This window comes from Calypte anna, chromosome 2 (genome assembly GCF_003957555.1).
Source record: "Calypte anna isolate BGI_N300 chromosome 2, bCalAnn1_v1.p, whole genome shotgun sequence".
Lineage (NCBI taxonomy): Eukaryota > Metazoa > Chordata > Aves > Apodiformes > Trochilidae > Calypte > Calypte anna.
The window spans coordinates 4452803-4476478 of NC_044245.1; the positions used below are offsets into that span (position 1 = coordinate 4452803).

Here is a 23676-nt window from a genome sequence, read left to right on the forward strand (position 1 = left end):
CAGAACTGCTGAAGAAGTGAATCCTCCTCCAATTTGCTCGGCATAAACTGCAATCATTAAGTCTTATGGGGGGGTTGGTTTGTTTGTCATTTCTTTGTTTTCCCTAATCAGACTTTTATATGGGATTACTTCAGATCCTGAGGCCCTCTTTAGCACACAGATGTGGTCATTTTGACTCCAGAACTGGATGGCACAGTCCACCTCGTCCTCCTCCACACTGGCACAGGTCCGTATCTCTTCCCGTGCCATCTCCTGCAAATTTCAGTTTGGACCTCAAAAGGAAAGGAGAATGCTATATTGTGGTTAAATACTGCTGGGGAATAGACTAGGGAAAAAAGGAAAAGATGGAAATAGTGGCTGTAGAAAGACATATTAGTCCAAGTTAGTTTCTCTGAGCTCCTTTTCTAACAGACAGAGATAAGTAGGATCCGTCAAAAATTATTTTGTCTGGCTTGTCTCAGCATGCCCATCACTCCACACTGATGAAAATATCTAGTGTGGGTAGCTCAGAGTCAGCATCCCATGTTGAAAAGAGTAAATGAACCCCACTATTCCTTTCAAGAAGAAAGGACATACTTAATGTGAGTCTGCCCAGTGCTGTTTTCCTACTTAATGACTATGGGCCCGAAAGTCAAGTTTATTACTAGAGCTGTCACAGAGGTAAATAAATTTTTAAAAGGCCCCACTTCTATTTTTAACTTCCCTGTTTTCAATTTTACCTCAGTCCACCTTCCTCTGCTAAACTGAAATGCTTATCAGCACTAACTTTCTCCCATCCAAGTAAATATACTTTGATATTCTTATGCATGCTTAAGTTGTCTCTATCTTCTTCTGCAGAACAGAAGAGCTTGAGATTTCTAGTTCTGGCATTTTAAAATATTTTGTCCATCACTAAAATATTTTTTCAGCTTTTTTTTTTTTTATATATTTTCTTCCATCTTTTTGTAAATATCCCATTGAAAATTCTAGTAATGGTCTCACCAATGTTGCCTACACAAATAAACACATTCTCGCTACATTTCATGTTCTTCCTCAGTTGCTAAGGGATGTTGGTTTTTTTCCCTCTTGTTTCTAGAACACCATAATATGCAGCAAATTTCTTAATCACCACTCACCAGTTTGTGGCTGAGCAATAATATTATTTTGCTATTTAAGACTTTGAGGGGAAAATCTTCAGCAATCAGGAGTCAGTTGTTGACACCATCGTACTCCATACATTATTTTGTTCACAGAAATATAAGAAATATAAAGAAACACAAAACCAGCCACTAAAGTCTGCTTTCACATCTAAATCTAAGTAGAAATATTCCTTCCCGGTAGTTTAATAGGGAGAGTATTTACAAATTGAAGTGCTGTATGTCTGGGCTGACAAACTGAGTGACAAGCTCTGGTTTCCCATCAGAAAAGGTCAGGATTACAAACAGACAAGGGAAAAAGAATGTCAAATAAACACAAGCAACATTAAAGCAGTGAAAAAATTTGTAGTCATAAATTAAACCAAAAGGCTTGTTAATAATTTGAAAACATTTGCTTCAATATGCCAGAAATTTCTGACCAGACTACGTAAGCATGGACCATGGCATGTGTAGCCTGTCTGGAAGTTTCAGCAACCCTAGATTTAAACTTGAAAAATGGAGATTTAGTCAATACAGGGGAATCTAGAGTGGGTCAGCTATTTAACATAGACAAGTGTACACAGTGATTTAAATATTTCACTGACTGCCAGGAATAGGGACAGGTGTCACCTCCAAACCCACCTCTGGCACCTGATGCCCTAAATGTGGTGGTTTATATGAATCAGGAGACTCTTCCTTTTTAGGAGCTGGAGGTATAAACACGTAGATTGCTTGTGGAGGTTGAAACCAAACCCCAGTCATAATGCAAAATGTCCATTTAGGCTATTTTGTACTCAGAAAGAAGGATGAAATTCAAGAGTTTCAACCTATTGTAAAATATGGAGGGTAAACTAGTATGTTAAATATATAATTTTTAAAATATTGTTAATTATTTATTAATAATTTTTAATTATTGTTATACTTAAATATAATTGTTTAAATATATAATTGCTTTAATATACATTATTACCACAATATCTAGACTATATAAATTAACATAGACAGTAGGCTAATTGGAATGATTCCTGTCCCATCAACAGTAAAACTCTTACCAATATACATTTGAAATGGAAAAGCAGATTTATGGATGTGAAGAAATATTAGGAAGATTCATGAGCATATTAAAAATACTAGAAAACAATATTTTGGTGTGGGACAATGAGCATAAATTCAAATTTTTTTTCAATTTAATCACAGACTTTTAGTAGATGGAAAGCTCTTTGTATCACTGCAGCAAATGACTTTCATTTTCAGGTCTGGACCTTGCATGGGCTTCCTAAGGGAAGCTTTAGTACAAAAAAAAAAGGTACAGAAAGGATAAAAAATGCTTGATGGAATAGCAAAGTAGTAACAGTTCTTGTCTCCACTAGATGGCTTCATCCCCATGAAGATAATTGAAAGGAAATTCAGCTTCACTGGTTCCTATGTTAATAGACAACCCTGAGCAACTGAAAAGATTTGATTCCCTGTATGAAAGAGAATATTAACTCTATAAATCTGCCAGCAAAAGCAATATTGTAAAGGAAAGTTTTCTTACCTCTTGGTTCAGGAAACAGTAGAGAACTGCTACAATAAAACCCTGAAAGATATTAATATATATATATGTATATATACTTATAAAAGGCTTGAAGGTTTACACAGCTTGAAACAGCCACTTGCATTATCTGACTTCATGACAGTACTGTGTATGTGAATTAATAAGTATCACTAGAAGTTGGAATATTGTTATAAATTAGAAAAATTCCTTATGTATATCCCAAAAAGCTGATCAGGCAGATAATCATCTAACTTGTAGCACATCACCAGAGTCCGCAATGAGAGCTGGATTGTCAAGAGCAGGTGATAGTGCAATAGTCCCACATTATTCTTAGGAAAGTATAGCCCCTCAGACTGTGATTTAAGAGGTTACAGAGTGTAAATCTGGAAGGGAACACAGACTTCATGAGGAGAGCCATGGATAGAGCTGACACAACTTTCTGTTGACTTCTGTGTCTGTGCCTTGGATCAGGTGAGATCAAATTGTGGCTTGTTGAATACTTTTAAGTTTTTGAACTGAGATAAACCTAGGAAAATCCTAGGAGATCAGTGTGATGAGATACCCCCCTTTTGTTCAGTTAACCTGCTCCTTACACTGGTAATTAATCCATGAAGGGCAGCTCCAAGTGCCAAGGCCAGGATTAAATGTGGAGGGTTCATTGGACAGGGCTGACACACTGAATTAAACCCTCAAGAAGACTAAATCAGCACAGCTGATGGATTTTGGGTGATGCTCACTGATAAATGATGCCTTGCAGCCATTCAGAGGGAGACATGCTCCCTGGTGAGGTTGGATGGGATTGTCCATAGCTGCTCCTTCTTGGCTCTCTGAGAATGAGAGGAAAACAAAGGGCACCTGGATGCTGCCTGGTTCATAACTCAAGTAGCAAATCCACCTGGAGGGGATGGCAGAACAGACCCAATAAATGTTCTTTTCGGCCCCAGGCTCCTCAAAATGTCCATGCCCTGTGTGGCAAAACAGGGCAGTTGGGGGCATCCAAAGTCCACCAAATATTTTGCCTACCCAGGAGGAAAAGGCATGGAGTGTTCCCAGTGTATGAGGCTGATTTCTGCCCCAGGCACCATGTGATGTTTATTTGCATATCAATTTCTTCTTTACCAAAGAACTGGCATGGGGGCTGGTCCTACAGCTTAGTTTGCCCCTGGATAATTTAATGTCAGCTCAAATAATTTTTACTTGACAGTGAAGCTATTTGTATTGTCAGAGAAAGTGTGTGTATAACTGCTGGTAGCAAAAAAGTTTTTTTTTATGCTTGTCTTTGACCCACCATCCAGTTTTCAAATCCATCTGAAAGACCTGCCCTTTAATTTGCAAAATCTGCAAATATCCAGCCTACCCTGCAAGCAGGTAGGATGTAGGTCCCATCCTCAGACACTCTAACTCAGCCAAGAACCATGATCCCCCCAGGGATCAGTGTTGGGCCCAGTTCTGTTTAATATCTTTATGGATGATTTAGATGAAGGGATTGAGTCCATCATCAGCAAATTTGCAGATGACACTAAAATGGGGGGGAGTGTGGATCAGCTGGAAGGCAGGAGGGCTCTGCAGAGGGACCTGGACAGACTGGAGAGTTGGGCTGATTCCAATGGGATGAGGTTTAACAAGGCCAAGTGCCGGGTCCTGCACTTTGGCCACAACAACCCCATGGGGAGCTCCAGGCTGGGCACAGAGTGGCAGAAAGGGACCTGGGAGTCTGGATTGCCAGGAAGCTGAACATGAGCCAGCAGTGTGCCCAGGTGGCCAAGAAGGCCAATGGCATCCTGGCCTGGATCAGGAACAGCAGGTCCAGGGAAGGGATTCTGCCCCTGTGCTCAGCACTGGTGAGGCCACAGCTTGAGTCCTGTGTCCAGTTCTGGGCCTCTCAGTTCAGGAAGGATATCGAGGTCCTGGAGCAGGTCCAAAGGAGGCAACTGGGCTGGTGAAGGGACTCCAGTACCAGTCCTATGAGGAGAGGCTGAGGGAGCTGGAGGTGTTGAGGCTGGAGAAGAGGAGGCTCAGGGGAGACCTCATCACTCTCTCCAACTCCCTGAAATGAGGTTGGAGCCGGGGGGGGTTGGGCTCTTTTCCCAGGCAGCTCTCAGCAAGACAAGAGGGCACAGTCTTAAGTTGTGCCAGGGGCAGTTTAGGTTGGAGATTAGAAAGAATTTCTTTCTGGAGAGGGTGGTCAGACATTGGAATGGGCTGCCCAGGGAGGTAGTGGATTCTCCATCCCTGGAGATATTTCAAAAGAGACTGGATGTGGCACTCAGTGCCATGGGCTGGGAACTGCAGCACTAGTGGATCAAGGGTTGGACTTGATGATCTCTGAGGTCCCTTCCAACCCAGCCAATTCTATGATTCTATGAACTCTGTGAGGAGGGAGCAGCTCCAAGATCCAAGGTTTTTTTGGTGTGATACCAGTTGCTATGAGAACACTGGGTTAAAATCTGCCAATAAGGAACAGAATCCTCTGGGGTCATTTTACCTGGAAGGATCCAATGCAGAGCTCTAAGTAAAGCCGAACCCCCAGGCTGGTGTATTCTGGGAGGAAGTTGAAGACAATATAATGTGTTCCAAATAATGGGATGAGAAGCAGAGTTGACCTTGAGAGACGCCTGGCATAGGACAGGAGAAGAAATAAGGTAATAATACTATGAGTCAAGACTAATCCATGCAATATTCCCCAGTAATGAACAGCAGTTATAAAAGGAGATCTAAATATCTATATGTGAAGCTCATATCTCTTGGGAGTACAGTGGTAGGCAGAAAGAATCATGAAAAACTGTCTGGAAAGAGATTTCTGATGTTTATTGCCTTCTTGGCAATACTATGTGACTGGCATTTCTTGTGATATTTTATCTTTCTGAATGAGATTACACTTCAGGGAAACACAAAGGAGTAGAACATATTTTGTTTCATTGGTTCATTTGAAAATTTGGCATTTGTTACTAAATAAAAAGGAATTAATATGCAGGCTGCCTTTATAGTCTGCATACAGGGAAAGGCATCTATAGGAGGTAAATTTATCCTTCCCTAAAGCAGAGATCTAATGTGGTTTCAATGAATGGTTTCCTGGTCCCTCTCTTGATTATAACTAGGAGGTAGACATCTGAACCATCTTTAGATGGTTACTCTTAGGTGAGGTAAGTCTCATGCTTAGAGTTTTCTTGCAAATGGGATAAAGTTGGGGATTTCTAAAATATAATACCCACCAAACCAAGCCTGTCTGTGACACTGGACAGATGTTTGCATATTTAGAAAGTACTATATAAGAAGGGGTGTTTAAAGAGTTTGTTTTACTTTATTTAGTATTCCATACAATACCTGTACTGAGAGGAGTTATTGAAGTTGATTTGTCTAGGGTCCAGTTTTTTCAGCAGAATTCTGATGATGTTGATAAACAGGGCAAAATTGACCTGTTCACAACATTTGGGAGAAAAAAAAAGGGAAAAAAATAAAAAAAAAAAAAAGGAAAACATATTACCCTCTAATGTAACACTTTGCAACTGAAATCTGTTTTTTTACTTCAGTTATTTTGTGATTTGTGCAGTTTCAATGACACCAGTGTAACATTATTTATGTCATTCCTGTTGGCAGCATTCAAGCATCTCAATATTCTGTATTCCCTCTTAAAGAAATATAAGAAGGTGAGAATTTGACTTTGTTAAGCAAACGTTTTTGTCAATAGCTGCTCTGATGTTTCCAATTTTTGTACTTGCATCACTTTGAATCTCTTTTGAGATGGCTACTGCATTAATACCAGATAATTCTTCAGGCAGAATTAGTAGACTGCATCTGACTAAATACAGGCATCTCCCATGAGATGCCTACACCTGAGCCCATCACCCTGGTCTCACTTTGCAGTCAACAAAGAGCCAGCCAGGACAGTCAATAAATCCTCAGGTGGAGCTGGGGATGAACCATCTCCAAAGGTAGACATCTGTTGTAAGCCAGATGAATCACATCAAAAATTCTGTGCTTTCTTTTGTTGGCTCTGAATAAAACTGAGCAACTTTTGCTAAGCTCGGGGCAATCCTAACTTGCAAATCAGACTTTCTACAGCTACATTTTGGCACTGTGAAGATGCTTAGTTTCCCACCATCAGATTTTCTTGCTGTGCATTTTTATGTCTTTGTACATATCAGCTCTTCTTTAGGTGAGGGTGAATGCTTAATTTTGCCTGAAAGTGTCCACATGTTGCCAGAAAGTCCAATCACATTTTATCCATCAGCAATGCCTGAAGTACATTCCAGCAGAAAAAATCATCACTGCAAGCCCCTGAATTTCTTGACATCAAATGTGGATGTCAGATGAATGCTAGTAAGGAGAAAAATAATAGAGGTGGAAGGAAATGTAATATTATATCAAAATATGTCAAGCTATGACAAGAATTCAACTTGAGTTTCTTCATTCACATCGTTTGCATCTCTGTGTCTTATTTGTATGCATCTGTCTTCCAATTAAATTCAGCTTTTAATAGATGCCCTCAAGGTCATCCATTAACTGCTTTCTCACATATTGCTTGGGTTTAATGACATGTGGGTGTAATCATACATGATAATCATTTAAAGCCCATTAGTTTATTCAATAAATGTCAAGCTCCAGTTATTTTCATTGTTATCAATGAAGAGCAACCTATTGCCCTTGAAACTTTGTATTAAAATCGATGGCTGATTCTGTGCTCTTAGGCTAAAACTTTATTTTCCAAAATTATAAGGATGGTTTAGTCACTCATCTGCAACTAATTTCAACCAAAGTGACAATTCTATGAAATTTTTAATTTAATGTGTTGGATGGATGCTTTTTTTAGGCAGGGAGGGAGCAGGGAGGGAGAAGCTCTCTGCCTCTTTTCAGTTTGCATTATACAAAGGTAAGATTACAACACAAATTCTACCATTGCTCTTCCTTATTTCAAACCTTTCATCAAATAGTCACCAGATTTTGAAGTCTTTTTTCTTCTAATAAATGTGGGGAAACTCAGAAGTACCCACCCCAACAGAAATTATAATAGGTCCTTTGATGAGCCACCAGTAAGGAGAGTCTTGATTAATATCCCAGCATCTGAGAAAATAAAGGTATATTTAGAAAAAGGTGTGTATATAATCACTGCACTCAATTAAAAGCACAACCCCAGTATATATAATATTATAGGAAGTAATTACTTACGCTGTGTCTTCAAAGTAGAGTTTTGCTAATATCCATGTAAGGGTGAAAAGTGTTGGAAAACCTGTCAGAGAGTTAAGAAAAAAACAACCCAAAACTGTATCTAGTTTCACCAATTAATACAAATCTTCTTCTGTGCTGCGTTAATTCAGATCATTCAGTTTCAGAACTGTAATTACCCTTTGTGGCCTGCTGATGTAAATGGAATTACTTCAAACTCACAGAATAAATGAAAAAGAAATCTCCTAATCCCTAGGATGGAATGAAACAAGTTGTCATTGGCTGGTGATCATGCATCACTGTGAAGATATAAAGGGACACAGAAGCTACTTAGGACATGCTACAGGTCTGCCCCACAAGTTAGAAAATGCAACCTCTTACTAAAATGAACACAATTCACCCATGTGGCATCACCTGAAGTCAGAACATGCATGCAAACAGCACATTAAAACCTGTGCTCATCTATTGAGGGTGCTTTTTGCATGGCAAAAATAGTTGAGTTAACAAAATCTTAAAATAATAGCAATATTAGCCCTTTGCAAGCAGATGATGTGATGCAATCTACTTTAAGCCTTCCTAAAAACTCATTTGAAGGCTTCCTAAAACACAAAAATGGGTTCAGTTTGCAATTTACTTCACCTTTTCTGGCAACAGGCCACGGATTCACTTCCCAAAGTGACCAAAAATTCTCTGGGCAGTTGCCTGCCATGTATCATCAGGAAGGAGTTCTCTGCTTTTTCCTTTCCACAACAGCTTTATGTGGGAAAACACTTAATTTCTGAGTTGTAAGTCATCAGAAAAGGGCTGAACAATTAGATTTATTGCAGACTCCAACAAAAAGGGATGGGGATGTCATTGTCCCATGCTTGCACTGTTAGTTAGTGGCTAGAGCTCCTTTATGCACACAATGGCCCAATGCAAAAGATGGTCTACAGCAAGATCAGGACCCAAAAAAAGGTCTGCTATGCGTCCAGATGGATTCAGCCTCAGAAGAAGACTGTGGGATGATATTCTGTGTGAGCAGGAGCAAGATACACCTAACTTTGGTGCTTGTGATAGCTCCTTAGAGGTATCTGTGTTTTTGATGGGGAGAAGAAGGTGAAGAGGACTGGATCTCTCTTTGTGGCTTCCCAAATCTACTTAGTTTTCCATTTGTTTCATGGGGACTTTAATGTCATATTAAAAAAAAACAAAACAAAACAAAACAAAACAAAAAACCAATTTAATTGCTCCTCACTATCATGCATGTAAAATAACATGAAAGCAAGGCCCAAGTTGGATACTTCAATTGGCCAGGCCAGATGCCACATGTTGTATTTTTAATGGGATAGCTAAAACCTTTTTGTAACACCTTGCCTTTTAGTAATTTCAACTGAAAGCCTTACTTACCCCAGCCAAAGAGAACAAGCCACCAAAAATACCTTCTTCCATGAGAAAGAGATGAGAGTAGCAGACAGTTTAAGTAAAGAGCCTCTACCAGCAGCCACATGAAATTGGTCATCATGAAGTAGTGGCAGAAAACAACTGAGATCTTGCATTCAGTCTAGGGAAAAGGAAAGTCAGATTTTTGGCACTACTGACATGTGTTTGAATTGCAGAGGCAGTGGGCACCTGTAATTCTGGCTGAGAAGTACCAAGAGCTCACAATTACATCCATGTCTAGAGGGAAAGCTTCAGATATCCCAAGAATGTGATTTCTCCTACAAATGCACTGACTTCAGAGTATCTTGTATGAGGAGAACAAGACACTCCACAGCCCTTGGACAAAAATATGGTCAAGAACCCATCATCTTCTTTACGGAGAGGGTGATCAGACATTGGAATGGGCTGCCCAGGGAAGTAGTGGATTCTCCATCCCTGGAGATATTTAAAAAGAGACTGGATGTGGCACTCAGTGCCATAGTCTAGCAACCACAATGATGGTTCAAGGGTTGGACTTGATGATCTCTGAGGTCCCTTCCAACCCAGCCAATTCTATGATTCTATGATTCTATGATTCTATGATTCTATGATTCTATATTTAACTTCCCTACTAAGGCTCAGTTTTAAATTTTTGTGTGGCCATGAATAATGCAGAAGAATTGTCCCATAAACCTCTATTTACAAAAAAAAAAACAACAACTCTATTCTAAAAGCAATGCATCTGTGGTTGGGACAAAGCTAAGTTGATTGCTTAGTACTTTAAATGTTTTAAAATCCAGAGCTTCTGGATTGTACAAAAACAAGAAAAGAAAACATTTCCAGCAGAACATTCTTTTAAAAGTTTTGTTATGTGGTACTCAAGAGATCTTAATTTATTTATTTTTTTTAATAATCTTCAGATTACAGAAGTCTGATGGTGCAACAATAATACTTTCTCCTATGGTAAATGTTTATCTGATTTAGAGAGTTACAGGAGCACAAACTGATGCATTCAGGACATAGAGGTTCTGAGGTGTAAACTTATGGAGGTAAAATGTACGTAAGGTCTACAGAATGTTCAGTACCAAATTAGAAAGAATAAAAACCAATTCAATAATAAAAAAAGACCAATAAAAAGTGAAACCACATATGGGTGGTATGGAAAAGCACCAAGTACCACAATATCCTGCTTTTCTTTCACTTACTGTGGAGAAGCTGCAATGATCAATATCCCCCTCTTGGAAAAGGACAGTATCCTTAATGAAAACAGCAATAGCTTTTAAGATAAAAGTAAAAAAGAGCTGTACATGGATGTAATTTCTGGGACAGCGAAGCCTCCTGGAAGAAAAGAAGAAATATCCTCCTGAGGGAATGAAATGGCTTGTGCTGGCAGTAATTAAAATATGCAATAATCCCTTTTTACAGCTCAGGTGCTCTCTCTGCAGGCAAGAGGAGAGGAAAAACCTTTCTCATGTAAAGCAGTTCATCCACCACCTGTATCTTGATTTCCACCCTTGTCAGGTAGTGCCCTGGTGATGTTTCTGGTCTGGCAAATTCCAGGAATCCCAGGTTTGTGTGCAGAATAACCTGAGCCAGGGTTTTGGTTGGCATTGAGGAATGATCTGCACAGATTTCTGGCTACTGGTAGTTAAACCACTCCCAAGAACAAGCATCCAGAGATATCCTGGACTAATGAGACAGTTTTCTGAGTGAACAGGGTAATAACTACTTAGTAAGACTTTCCATGCCCTGCACAGTGAGTGTGTTAAATTGCATTAAACCCCTGTGCAGACAGCCTTATCCAGCATTAAAAGTTTCATCCATAGTTTACCCAAGTTAATCTTATTAATTAAATGAATGCAGATAATTTCTTTAAACAATTTGGCACATCTGCTGCTTACATTCAGTTAATACAGATTAATTATTTTAAAAAAATATTATTAAATACAGACTTTCCAAGGAGCTACAAAATATAGAGAGTCAACTTTTATGTTTTCATCTGGAGTGGAAAACTTTATCTAATTAGCAAAGATTATTAAAAAATGAATTTTATCCAGATCCAGTCATCTCAGGGTCATCTAATCTTGAAGACCATTTAGGGAATTTTTCTGTTAATTATTTTTTTTTTAAATATTGATGATTTTTTTTTTTTTTTTTTTTTTTGCAAAATTTTATGACTGAACTCAGATGCCAACCCTATTGTTACCTATAACTTTTTCCTCCCTGTTACTAAGCCTTTTTCTATCCATTGTTTCTTTCTTTCCCCTGATATGGGCTGGTTTGTTTTCCTGAGGTCAGAATGGATGTCAATAAACAGATCTGTTGACTTCCAGACAGGAGCTGGTAATCAACAGAGGTCAAGAAACTTTCCCCAGAGAAACCTGATTCTCACAGCATAATGATAAACTCTTTCTTGTCCTGTACATATACAAGAAATAAGCAAAGATTAATAATTAAAAAGAAAAGAAAAAAACAACAGAAAACTTCATGGCAGCAAACATCAAAACTGCATTAAATGAAAAAATAAACAACCCCCAGATACTCTAAATTATACTTGAATATCCCTAAAAGATACATAGGAGGAAAGAAATCAGACCAAACATAGTTAAATTCAGAGATCTGTCTTTGTTTATAAATTCTTCTATAGTAATATATCCAGTGCCATGGGAACATTAAATCAAAATTGAGTTCTTTGTTTATATTCTTCTAATTAATATAACATTTACTGAGCTCATGCAAAGCACTTACATAGAGCTTATCAAAATTACCCTCATTCTGGGATCAAAGTGAACTGGTGACTTTTGCCAAAGCAAAAAAACTTTTTTCCTAGTTCAGATTCTTTTTATTTCTGCCCATCTCAGATCACACTTGATTTCTAGCCTTGATTTAATATTATTCAAGCAATATTACCTGAAATATTTATTTTATCCTTCTGTTTTTCTATCTATCATACTCTGTTTTGTCTTGTGTCATGTCCCAGAGTTTAAGATCCTAAGAGCTATTGAAAGCATCAGGATTAGGTGACAACTTTACATACCTGAATGCAACAAGAACTGTCACAGCAATAATGAGTGAGGTGATGGACACACCATATCCTACTGTGTAGATGATCTTTATTGTAGAAAAGTAGGACTGCTATGAGAGAAAATAATTATCTGTCACATAACTTGTAGCCAAATCACAGCTGCTTTACTGATTCTGGCACTTCTGCTTTGTTTGGTGCTTCTAATATTTTCATGTCCCTGACTGTTCCATCCCCCCCTCCTTTTTTTTTTTTTATAATCCCACAGCAAAATTCAACTGAAATCAATCACTAGGATTCTGTTTTGAAGACTCATTCTATAGCTGCATGGCTGCAGCCCAGTCTGATAAAGAAACATCTGTTGATCAGGATGGTTTTAAGCTCATTGAAAAACCCCAAGCCTGCGGTCCACAAAAACATTATTAAAAATATTATGCATTTTTATAAACACTGCATTTTATACCATTTGTTCTCCACAGCACCAGTAGGACAATCCTGCTGGCAGATGGCTGCATTATGAATGCAGAATTCTTTCAGCCTTTCCATGTGTTTTTCCTCTTTGCTTGCCCTGCTTCCCTAAGTACAATTTTGCCATCTATTTTTCATCTCCATTTTAATTGTGGTTAGTGGCTTTTTTCTTGGGGTTTTTTATTTCCTTTTTTTTCCTTTTTTTTTTCTCTTTTTTCTTTTTTTTTGTCTTCTTTTTTCTTCTTAATCAGAATGTCAATCACAATCTCTATCCCTTTAAAAAACACCTCTGCCAGACCTGACCTCTGAGTGAGGATAGGATGGCTTCAATTATCACACATGAAAGCTGCAAATCTTTCCCTTCAATCCAACATTTTCTGTCCCTTGGGTCTTTTGTCAATGCTTTTAGATCCTAAAATCTACACAGCTATGGAGAGTGGCTTGGTGAGTATTTCTGCCACCCTTGGGTGGATCCCATCTGGTCCCATAGACCTTTAACATCCACTGGTCATTTCCTCCCAGACTATGGGGGCTTCATTCTGCTCCCCATCTTGGTCACTCAATTCAGGGAGCTGAACCCTCTTGGAGCAATTGGTATTGATGAAGACTGAGGCAAAATGAGCTCAGTTCAGCCTCAGCACAATCTGCCCTTCCCCACAGTGAGCACATTTGTAAAATGTTTGTATCTTTATGGGTTAGAGATCAAGAACTGTGTTTTCCCTGTATGTTTCATCTCTAAATATCACCAATTCTGCAAATCTAGCTGACATTTGTAATCTATGCAATGCATCTGCATTACATAGATGTAGATTTTGCAGCATTATTTATTTATTGATTGATTTATTTATTTACTTGGAATTGTATATTTTGTGCTAGGAAGGCTGAGGAACCAGAAAGCCCTCTTGTGCTTAGATGTTGCTGAGTTTGGAAATCTGGTGTAATAACTCCATGTTTGTTGTGCTGATGCTTTGATGCCACAAAATCATCTTGCTGACTGATGTTACTGAAATGTCTTAATTCATATTCCATGAACATTTCAGGATGCAGCTTTAGCTTTTATGTCTGTGAGGAGCTTGACCAGAACTGCATGGCTGTCTGAAATGTGCAGCTGGCTTGATTTTTATTATACTCTTATACCTGAATAATAAAAGAACCTAAGCAGCTCTCCAAACTAAGGGACTCAAATGAAATTTTGAATTGCATTCCATACTTGGGAAGAAATTTTAGCTTCAGCTGAGTTTTCCTCTCCAGTGGTCTTCAGGAATAGAAAGGAATCTGGCAATGTCAGCACACCACTCCCCATGTGTTTACTGAATTAAACTTACTGCTTCAAGTGGAATCTCATCTTCTACTGGACAGGCAATATGGTAGGGAGGAAATGGGTCAGACCAGCCTTTCTTTGTGCAGTTCCTTCTTACTATCCCAGCTGAAATAGAAGCAATTATTCTTTCTGATGAAGAACCACGTAGCACAAAAAATAAAACCCAGGAAAATAAAACCAGACCTCTTGCTGGTATGAAGGTTATACCAGGAGGAGGGGGTTGTCTCCAACAGCATCTCACAGAGCTGATGTTTTGCATGTGTACATTCAGGTTGTGACACACAAAAATTTTCTCTCCATGACAGAAACAATGAGTAGGAGCCAGAGAACCAAGGTGACAAAAGTAGAGGTGGGAAGGAGTAGGAAAAAAATCATATCAGGAACAGGGAAGTCCATGGAAGAGGACTGGGATGCACTGCTCCATCAGACTTTTGCCTCCTCCGGCACTCACTCCTCTAATATATCCCTTCTGACTCCCACCTTCTTTGGGGCTTACTTTTTCTTTGCAGATCAGAAGCTGGAATAAACAGGTTGTTTTATGAGGACAGCACATTTCCATAAAAAGATTTATGAATCAGATGAAGGATAAGTCAGAAAAAGCCAGGGCAGGAAATGAATCTGCACAGATGAAAGGGATTTTCCTTATCCCTTATTTATAACCAGCATGTGTTGGGTGAGGCAGAGGTCAGGCTTTGCAGTTTCTTTTTCTTTTGGAACTGCCAAATCAAGGTCTTTCCTGGAAGATTCTTCCTCCAGTATTCACCCAGAGAGTGAGCAGGCAGAAGGGCATTAGTTGCACAGTCTTGCAATCCACCACACACCTCTGCTGCCTCAGTGACAAAATTTTCCTCCATATCTCCGACTTTGGTCTTAAAGAATAATCACATTATTTATTCCTCTGCCTTTCATTTCATCCCACCCTAATCAGAGCATAAATCTCTTAAAGCCTCATGCTTAAGCTCCAGACTTCACAACCTCCAGATGAGCTCTAGAAAACTCACGCAACAAACTGATCCCAAAAGCTACAGATACCATGGAAATCACTTGGCTCAGGGGCTCATCAAAGGCTGTGGGCTTATAGCCAGCCATGGATAATGCTTAAAATATGAGGAGAACTGCTAAGCTCCCTCAGATCCTACTGAAATCTTTGCAGTAATGCTCCAATCCAACTAGAGGGCAGGAACTTGCAATGCTGCATCTCCACTCCTCATTTTTAGAAATGCTTTTGCCAGGCATGCAGCACAACAATAGGAGCACGAGCATGATAGAACATCACCTGGTTCCTTCATGAAGTGAGAGAGGAAATCTGGGCATGGTAAGGCAAGAGTCTCTCCAGCATCTGCCTCTGACCAACACAGTAATTTGTCCCAAGTTTTCTTGCAACCTCAGACAGAAAATGAAATATATTTTTAAGTGTAATTATACTTGAGCAGCATAAAAAAATAATTAAAAAATCTTTTTAAGCTTTGACCCTCCACCTTTTACATATATTATAAAAATAATTTAGCACAGTTTTTATTCAATAGTGAGAAAGAAATACCTCCAGAGGACAATTTAATCTGCTTTAGTTAGGGCCCCTCTATTAGACTGGGGCTGGTTTCAGACATAATGCAGTAAATGAACATGTATTGTGGAAATAGGAGGGAGAGTGATGACAGAAGACCATATTACAGAACTTGTTAAGGATTGTTACAGGACTTACTAATGTATTTCTAAAGATTAACACACCCTCACACACCAAGCATGATGCTATCAGAACATCTGCTTTGGTAAGGAACTGGACAAGGACACAAGGATTCACACAAAAGTATTGATTGTCTATATTTGAGTGGGAAAAATATTGAAGAAATAGTGTAAAGGAATAGGAGTAGATGGAGGATTAGCTGACAAGAGAACAGGGATGTGGGGCAATAAGGAATACACTCAAACTTGGACATTGCCAGCATAGCTGTGTCCTTGCTGTCAGGATGCTTCTTCTCTGTTGCTCTTTTCATCCCTCACACATAGATACCTGGTGATGTTGCATTTCCACCCTCTTCTAAGTCCTGCAGACATTCAGCCTCCTTTTTCTTCAGCTCTGTCATGAAACCACATTCTGGGTGGACATTCCCAGCAACCTACAGGGAGAAATTTCATCTGATTAGTAAGAAGGGGCTGAGTAGATCTCATGAGCCATTAAGTCCAGACCCACTTCTGCAACTCACAGGGCCCTGTTACAGGCATATTGCACCAGCTTAGGGTTTAATAGTTAAAGGGTGACACTGGCCCTGCATAAACTGCAAATTTTTGGCAAATGAACCCAGCTCAGCTCTGCCAAAGGCAGCTGAGCTTTGCTACTTCCCATCACAACAACTCTGGTGGTATCTGGGTAGTAGTTGTGGCTTGGTACTGAAAAATTTAAGATTTCTCTGGCTGTGTTGGTAGTGAAAGGCCTCTTTGCTAGAGCTTAGGTTTGAGTGCTGGACTCATTTACACCCTGATGTTCAGCCCTGCTAAATCTGGGCCCAGGGAGACAGAATGTACTTAGACAGGTTCCTTTTCATGACAGTGAAGTGTCCAGCAATGCAGTGCATGCATCTGCTCATCAGCACAGATATGTCCCTGCCAACCTCCAAAGAAATCACATACAGTAACTGCAAAATTGTCTTCTGAATGAGGTCTTCACTTCAAATGGAATGACTTTGTTCCCCCCCTTCTGCCATCTACCTTTCTTTACACAGGGTGGGAGGTGAAACTCCTTTCTTTGGAAAAAAGACCTCTGCATCAAACCTCTGCATGGGTGTGTTGGTGCAGAGAAAAAAAGAAAAATGGCACCCAGGATTCTTACAACAGGAACCTTCTGGTCGCTTTAGTCCTTATTTGTGCTTACCTGGACACCACAAGCGGATTTGAAGGAATCCAGAGTACCTTTGCCACCAAAGGGCACAATCTGCAGGAGGCTTTTACACCCCACAACTTCTGTGGGTGTACCCACTGTGCAGAAGTACCTCTTGTTCATGAAGAAAGCAATATGAAGTAGCTGTTGTTCATGAAGAAAGCTTTATCCAGCCATGGTCTCCAGCCCAGGAGGCCATCTGTGACCAGAGACACATTCACCTCAGCCCTGTGCCCTGGCCACAGGTGCCAGTGTGCTCTAATAGGTGTGAATATGGATATAAAGACACAGATACACACAACAGAAACTTAACGCAGGGTGAGTCTTGCATGGGGAACAGGTGGCTGGCATATGGCTCAGCTTCATTCTACCCAGGGAAGATGAATATTCAGATAAAATTAATATCTGGCATTCAGTTCATTCAGGGGGCAGATGGTATCCATTCCAATCAGCTGGTGTTTCCCCCTAATGTTAATGTCCCTATCTCATGTTGATCTGCAGAGCATTTGAACTGCATACTGGCTAACAACTTGAAGCTCTGGGGCTGCTGAAGAATAAGAGATTAATTACACAGCCTTTGCTCTTCTTGGGTATAGACCTTGGCAGTTGAAAATGTCTGTACCCACCTCTATAACCTTCTGCTTCCCATTTTGCTGCACATGGTTGTGTTTTTCCCCCCACCCTGGCAGACAGGAGTCCCATGAACCATCTCAGGGTAGTAATGATGAGGAGGGTCCTATACTCCAGGGTAGATATGAGTGGATGGAGCAGAGGCCAGCCATTGCCTTAGCCCCAGGAGATGGACAATCTGACACATAGGGTGCCTCACTGATGTCATCCCCAATAGTAAAACCTAGATAGCCCCTCCACTTCAGTAAGATATGCAGTGGCAGACAAGATGACAGAAAATTGGCATCTGTCTTGAACACCTTTCACTGAATCATAGAGTTGGAAGGGACCTTAAAGATCATCATGATCCAACCTCCCTGCATTGCCAGGGACACTTCCCACTGGATGTTGCTCAAGGCCACATCCAACCTGGCCTGGAACACTTCCAGGGAAGGGGCATCAACAACCTCCCTCAGCAACCTGTGCCAGTATCTTACTAACCTCATGGTAAAGATTTTTTTCCTAATATTTATCCTAAATCTACCCTCTTTCAGTTTAAAACCATTACCTCTTGTCCTGTCACTATCCTCTCTGGTGAAAAGTCCCTCCCCAGCTTTCCTGTAGCCCCTTCAGGTACTGGAAGGCTGCTATGAGGTCTCCAAGGAGCCTTCTCCAGGCAGAGCTGCTCCAGAGGTGCTTTGACCACCTGATATCTCCTCACTTCACCTGGTATCTCTTCCCATGCTAAGCACATATTCTTCCCTCTTTAAACTCACCCTGTACAATGAAAATCATCTGTGCTGCAAAACTAACTACCCATCATGTATGGCAGCTATTGCAAGAAGTGACTTTATTAGTCAGTAGAAAAAACAGTCATCCCATTTACTGAAAAGCTATTTTACAATGTTCCCTTGGTTCAGTGAACTGTGCCCAGAAAAACCCTCAGTAGGGAGGAAATGTATCCATTTGCACGGTCTTAAATTATTTCTCCTGGCAAAAAAAACACTAAGTTTTGCCTGTAAAAACTGTCTTGAACTCACTAACATGTTCATGGCAAGATGGTTTATTTAGCAGTCCAGGAAATCCTTTTTTTTCCCCTTCTTTTTCCTTGCTAAGTCTCTGGACTTAAAACATCACTTTACCAGATGAATCTGACATAAAAAGGTGAGTCTGATCAAGTTCAAGGCATTTAAATTATTACCTCTTCCTTCAAGAAGACCCAATCTTAAGAGATGCTCTCACAGTTCATATTGCAGTCACCTCTAACCACTATTTTAAATAAACACTGACTGCAAATCTGCTATGACAGAAACTCATGTAACATAAAGTAAAAGGATTTATTCCATTTCTAGGCTGTGTTCCAGATATATTTATCCCCCCAGAGCATTTGATTACCTCCAGCAGGCACTTATAATTTCCCAACAGTTCTGAACACTATTCCCAAACCGAGTGTAGAATCAGGTTCTGAACTACTTTGAAAACATTTATAGACTTCATTGTTTAATCTCATTTTCTGCCTCCTTCCCTCCTGCCCACTTCTCAAAGTATAAAATAATGGGAGACAGGTAAGTGCCATTCTGTAAGATGAGAATAAATGTCTGTGCATGTGATTCAGCTCCCTTTGGTGTCTACTTCTATAGAGACATCATTATCTGGTGGAGTATTTCAGGTTTCTTTCACCAGCATAACAGAGATGCTGCCATTTTTGTGTGTAGATCAACTGGATTATTTTATCCACTTACTTTTGGATGGAACGAGCTATGATTTCAACTCAATTCACTAGGAATCCCCTGACAGTTTAAATTTCAGCTTCAGCACTGAGTCAGATGAATACTACTTAAACCAGCTACTGTCATTCTGCAGGCTTGTGAGCAGCTCATTACAGCAGAGCTGTTTTGTTTGAGACCTCATTTCATAATAAGAAAAATATTTCTAGTTTGTAAGATCCCAAAAGAAATGAAGCTCCATAATTTTTTTTATTTTGCCACTTTGGTAATTCAGTTGTGTTAGGATCCTTCTCCAGGAGATCCCCATTGACCTTCTTGGTCAGCCTGGGCTGTATCCCACCCTGGATCCCATCACCAAGCTTGAACCTGAATGTCTGATATGCTGGAGATGATGGGATGAACTCTGGCTGGCAAGGTTACATACTCTGATGGTTATTTATAGAATAAATATAACTTAGAAAAAATATAAGTGCTTTTCTTATTGATTTACTTTCCTCCCATGTGGAATTAAGATAAAGAATTATGTATTGCCCCAATATTCTTTTTTTGAAGAGCAGAAATTATAGGAATTGTGCAACAGGAACCATAACAGACAATATTTCTGAAAGGGGCATAGCTAATATTTCAAGTTGTTGTCCTCCTGAATAACTTTATACAAAAATCTTATAGGTGATGAGAAAAACTAAATTGCAAATGGAGTTAGCACTGATATGTTCTAAATAAATGTTCTAAAGAATTTAATAATAATTCTTTAAATTCTTTAAATAATAATTCTTTAAAATAATAATAATTAATAATAATTTAATAATCTAAAGCTGTTGTATCAATAAATTAAAATATTAAATGGAGCTGTGGGTTAGCACAACCTCAGAAAATGAAACAAATATTTACCCTTGTCAGAGAGTCCCTGTTGAAAATCTTGTTAATGTGATAAAAATAAAAATGGCAACAACAAAAATAAATCTCTTTGAGATTCTAAAGAATCAAATGCACACACAAGAAAATAAACTCTTCTTTTTTAATTATTCCCAGTGTTTGCACAACATCATTCAACATTTGCTGCTCAAATTATGCTTTTCCTCTGTTTTCTCTCATATACATCAGAGTGGTTCAATATCTGCATTCTTTTCACTTTACTGTAGGCACTATGCAAGCACTGACCACAAAAAAAAAAAAAAAAAAAAAAAAAATCTGTTTATGGAAGCTAAGGCTCAGCTTCTTAAGCATTTAGAAGCTCTCCAGAAGTTGAGTTCAGCTCTTCCAGGGAAAACAGGCTATCAAGTTACACCAAGAATGAAAACAGATGGCTCTTTTACCACCATTTTCTACTCAAATAAGAGTTCTTTACTTATCCTCTATTATAATCAAACACACAACACAGCCTAAAGGGTTTTTCTTATACATTTACACATAAACTTGGTTTTGATTGGTGGATAATGTTTTTGTAAACAGTCCAACTTTATTAAAAAAGTGCAGTTTCTCCTGAGTAAATGCAACAGGTTCTTACTGAGACCTTCAGTGAGGTCCTGGTCCCTGGTCCCTGGGTATGCTGGTTGTGAGCAATCATAGTTTTCTGTTCACACTACAGGGAAGCTGGGGTTTTGACCCAGATGATACAAAGGAAACCATAGCTTCCCATCCCCTAAAGATCTTTGGAGTCATTAGACAGCATTTGATTTCTTTTGACCCCCCCAAAAAATAAGCTGCTGTGCAACCCCTTATGAAATGCTCCTTCAGAGAAGACATTCCCAGGGAAGAGGGAAGGATACAGTAAAAAGATCACAAAAAGAAGCTGCTGAAAATGTAATTACACTCAAAAGCCAAGAAAGAATTCTTCCCACACTTTTCACAGACCTGGCCTGATATCTGTGTGATCCTGAATTCTGGTTTACAAATTGCAGCCCAAAGCAAAATACAAGCAAGAAGACCTCCAGGCTTTTAAATAAGTGTGAATATTTCTAATTCTGCCCAAAGCACCTCTCTGGGTTCAAATACTTTGTTACCTGTAGCATCTCAGCTTTCACACGTTAAATAACACACACACTACCCACAAGGGAGATGAAATTGTAACTAATAAGATTGCACAATCTGAAATTAAATAAAACTCCATCAAAACTCAGCTGCTCTGGTGTAGCAGCCCTCCTCCAGTTTCTTCTTCTTTGTTATTGTCTTTCAAAGCCTACACATTAAAACAGGGAGTTGTGCCAATTATGTTGTTTCTGCTTAGTGAGTGTGTAGCAGGAAAGCAGTGAAATGCATCGATTCAGAGATCCTACAACCTGTGTCCCTTCTGCTACCATTCACACTTTTCATAGAGTCTTTCCTTGTTTATCTGGAATTCATAGCAAATAAAGAGAAAAGAGACTCCTGCAAAATAAGTGAAGCTGCCTCCAACCATCTGCTGCAAGAAGAAAATGAACAATTATTGGAAAACAATGAAGGAAAAGCTGATTTTCAGTCAATTACTTACAAGCTCTGCCAGACTCAGGGTGTACAGAGCACAGGAGTAGAAAGCACCAGAGTTCATGTTCCAAAGCAAGAGCCAGACTTCACTTCTTCAGCCTTTTTTAGCATCTTTCACCTGCTTTTTGACTTCCTTTTCTTCTCTCAGTTGCTGATTTGAAGCCTTTATCTTTTTGCACAGCAGTGACGTGACAGTACAGTGAAGTGGGAAATAAATATTAACAATCTAAGCTGTATTTAACCTGCTTGCCACCTTTATGACTTTGCTGCATGCTCAAAAGCTGTAATGAATTAATTGAATGGTTGTTCTCAAGATTATGGGACCCCTGTACCTCCTGGCAAAACCCTCTTTCTTTGTAATGCAAAATCACTTTAGGAGAGATGGGTAGATAGGGATAGATTCTAGATAGGATAGGTAGATAGGTAGATAGGATAGTTTCTAATTCTGTATTAAAATAGTGTGGCTGGCAAAACAGAAACTCTCTCCTAACAGCTAATGTTAGTCTCGTTCTGATGAAACACATTTCATAGTGTGGCTTCAATGTATCTGTGGGGGGGTGGTGTTTTTATAGACTATAATGACCATGGTCCTGTATTTTAAAATACAGGGTCAGAAATTACTGACAAAACCTGCTAGGTACTTGTTGGACATAAATTTGAAGGGAAAATTCAGCAGGGATTCTTCTCACCTTGCTTCAGACTTCTGAAAGTTTTGTGTCTGTATCTGAACTAGTCATCTTCTCTACCTAAAATATAAAAATATGTATACTCAACTCATTCTTATATAAGATTCAGGGCAGGCCAGGTGAATCCCACTCTGGAATATATATATATATATATATACTCAGTGTAACTCAGAGCTCAATGTGTAATGTTTGGATCTTGTAAGGTCACCTCTGCTCCAGCCATGCAGAGGAGGATGGAGCAGAGGTGACCTTACAAGATCCAAACAGAGAACAGGGGAATGGAGAACAAAATTTTAAAGGTATTTAAAGGTATTTCCTACCTTCTCTACATGTATATATATGAAAATTTGTCTTTCTGAAGTCAATTTGAAGGACTTTAAATTCCGTACCAACAGAAAGCAAAGGTTCAAAAAGCATAATCAAAGACACAAGGTAGGGAATAATTTTAAAATTTTGCTCTCCAGTCCTCTGTTCTCCTATTATGCCATTCCTTAAAAATCATTTCTAAACCCCCATCTTCCCATAATGGCCCAGCCTACAATCCTGGTTTTTGCACTACTTTTGTTTCATCTTCCCCAGCTCATCTTTCTGCAGTGAAATCAAATGGTCCCTTACTGCTTATTGCCACAGGTTGGGTAGAGGAATTCTAAGACCATAGAAAGGAACCTCCCAACTCCTTGAGTCACTATAGTTAGGAGGAACTAAAGTTGTACACAGGAAGGACTCAACTTCACTTGGCAACATCTCTGGGAATGAAGCTTGAGGGGCTTGGTTGTAGGATGGAGCTGGAAGGGACCTGAATATGACAGGAAAATGGCTTCAGAGGACTGAAGCTGAAAAACTTTCCTCTCAATGTGTGTACAAAGATTTATTTCTTTTTTTCCCCCAAGCCTTATACTTTCCCTAAATTAAGCAAGCTTTCACAGGGCTGTCTCTAACAAAATTAGAGGTGCAATCCTGATAATTCTCACAATCCAGTTACAAAGAATGAAGCTCGAGAGTTTGTAAATTACCCCTTCTAAGTGGATTTATCAGATTTTTCCTAACCTAGTTTCAGAAGCTACAGAATCTCAAGAAAGGAAAGACTTCCTTGCAGAGGCATAACATGGAAAAAATTCATCCCATAGGGTTAAATTTATATTTTCATCTGGTGAAGTTATGAAAAAAAACTAGTAAGGGAACTTAAACTTACAGAGTCTTAATTCACCATTGCATTGGTTTTAAAAATGTCTGGCAATAGTATTCAAATCCTACCAGTGTTTTCCTGATTACCTTCAATCAGTATCCCA

General features: G+C 39.3%; 1 protein-coding gene across 1 annotated transcript; it reads right to left on the bottom strand.

Moving 5' to 3' along the window:
* Positions 1-149: 149 nt before the first annotated feature.
* GHRHR (growth hormone releasing hormone receptor) lies at positions 150-21765 on the bottom strand. Its single transcript, XM_008502234.1, has 13 exons — positions 21709-21765; positions 16039-16144; positions 15304-15411; positions 14032-14132; positions 12254-12351; positions 10422-10554; positions 9205-9358; positions 7819-7879; positions 7644-7713; positions 5977-6068; positions 5138-5267; positions 2653-2694; positions 150-272 (listed from the first exon to the last, which is right to left on the bottom strand). The coding sequence occupies exons 1-13, from the start codon at positions 21763-21765 to the stop codon at positions 150-152; spliced, it is 1275 nt and encodes a 424-aa protein (XP_008500456.1).
* Between the last annotated feature and the right edge of the window lie 1911 nt (positions 21766-23676).

Excerpts from the sequence above, each read along its gene's own strand:
- GHRHR (XM_008502234.1), bottom strand. The coding sequence starts at position 21,765 with ATGAACTCTGGTGCTTTCTACTCCTGTGCTCTGTACACCCTGAGTCTG. Across the intron at positions 16,145-21,708 it reads CCCTGAGTCTGGCAGAGCTT|GTTGCTGGGAATGTCCACCC; the intron begins GTAAGTAATTGA and ends TTCTCCCTGTAG. Across the intron at positions 10,555-12,253 it reads ACAGTTCTTGTTGCATTCAG|GAGGCTTCGCTGTCCCAGAA; the intron begins GTATGTAAAGTT and ends CTTTTCTTCCAG.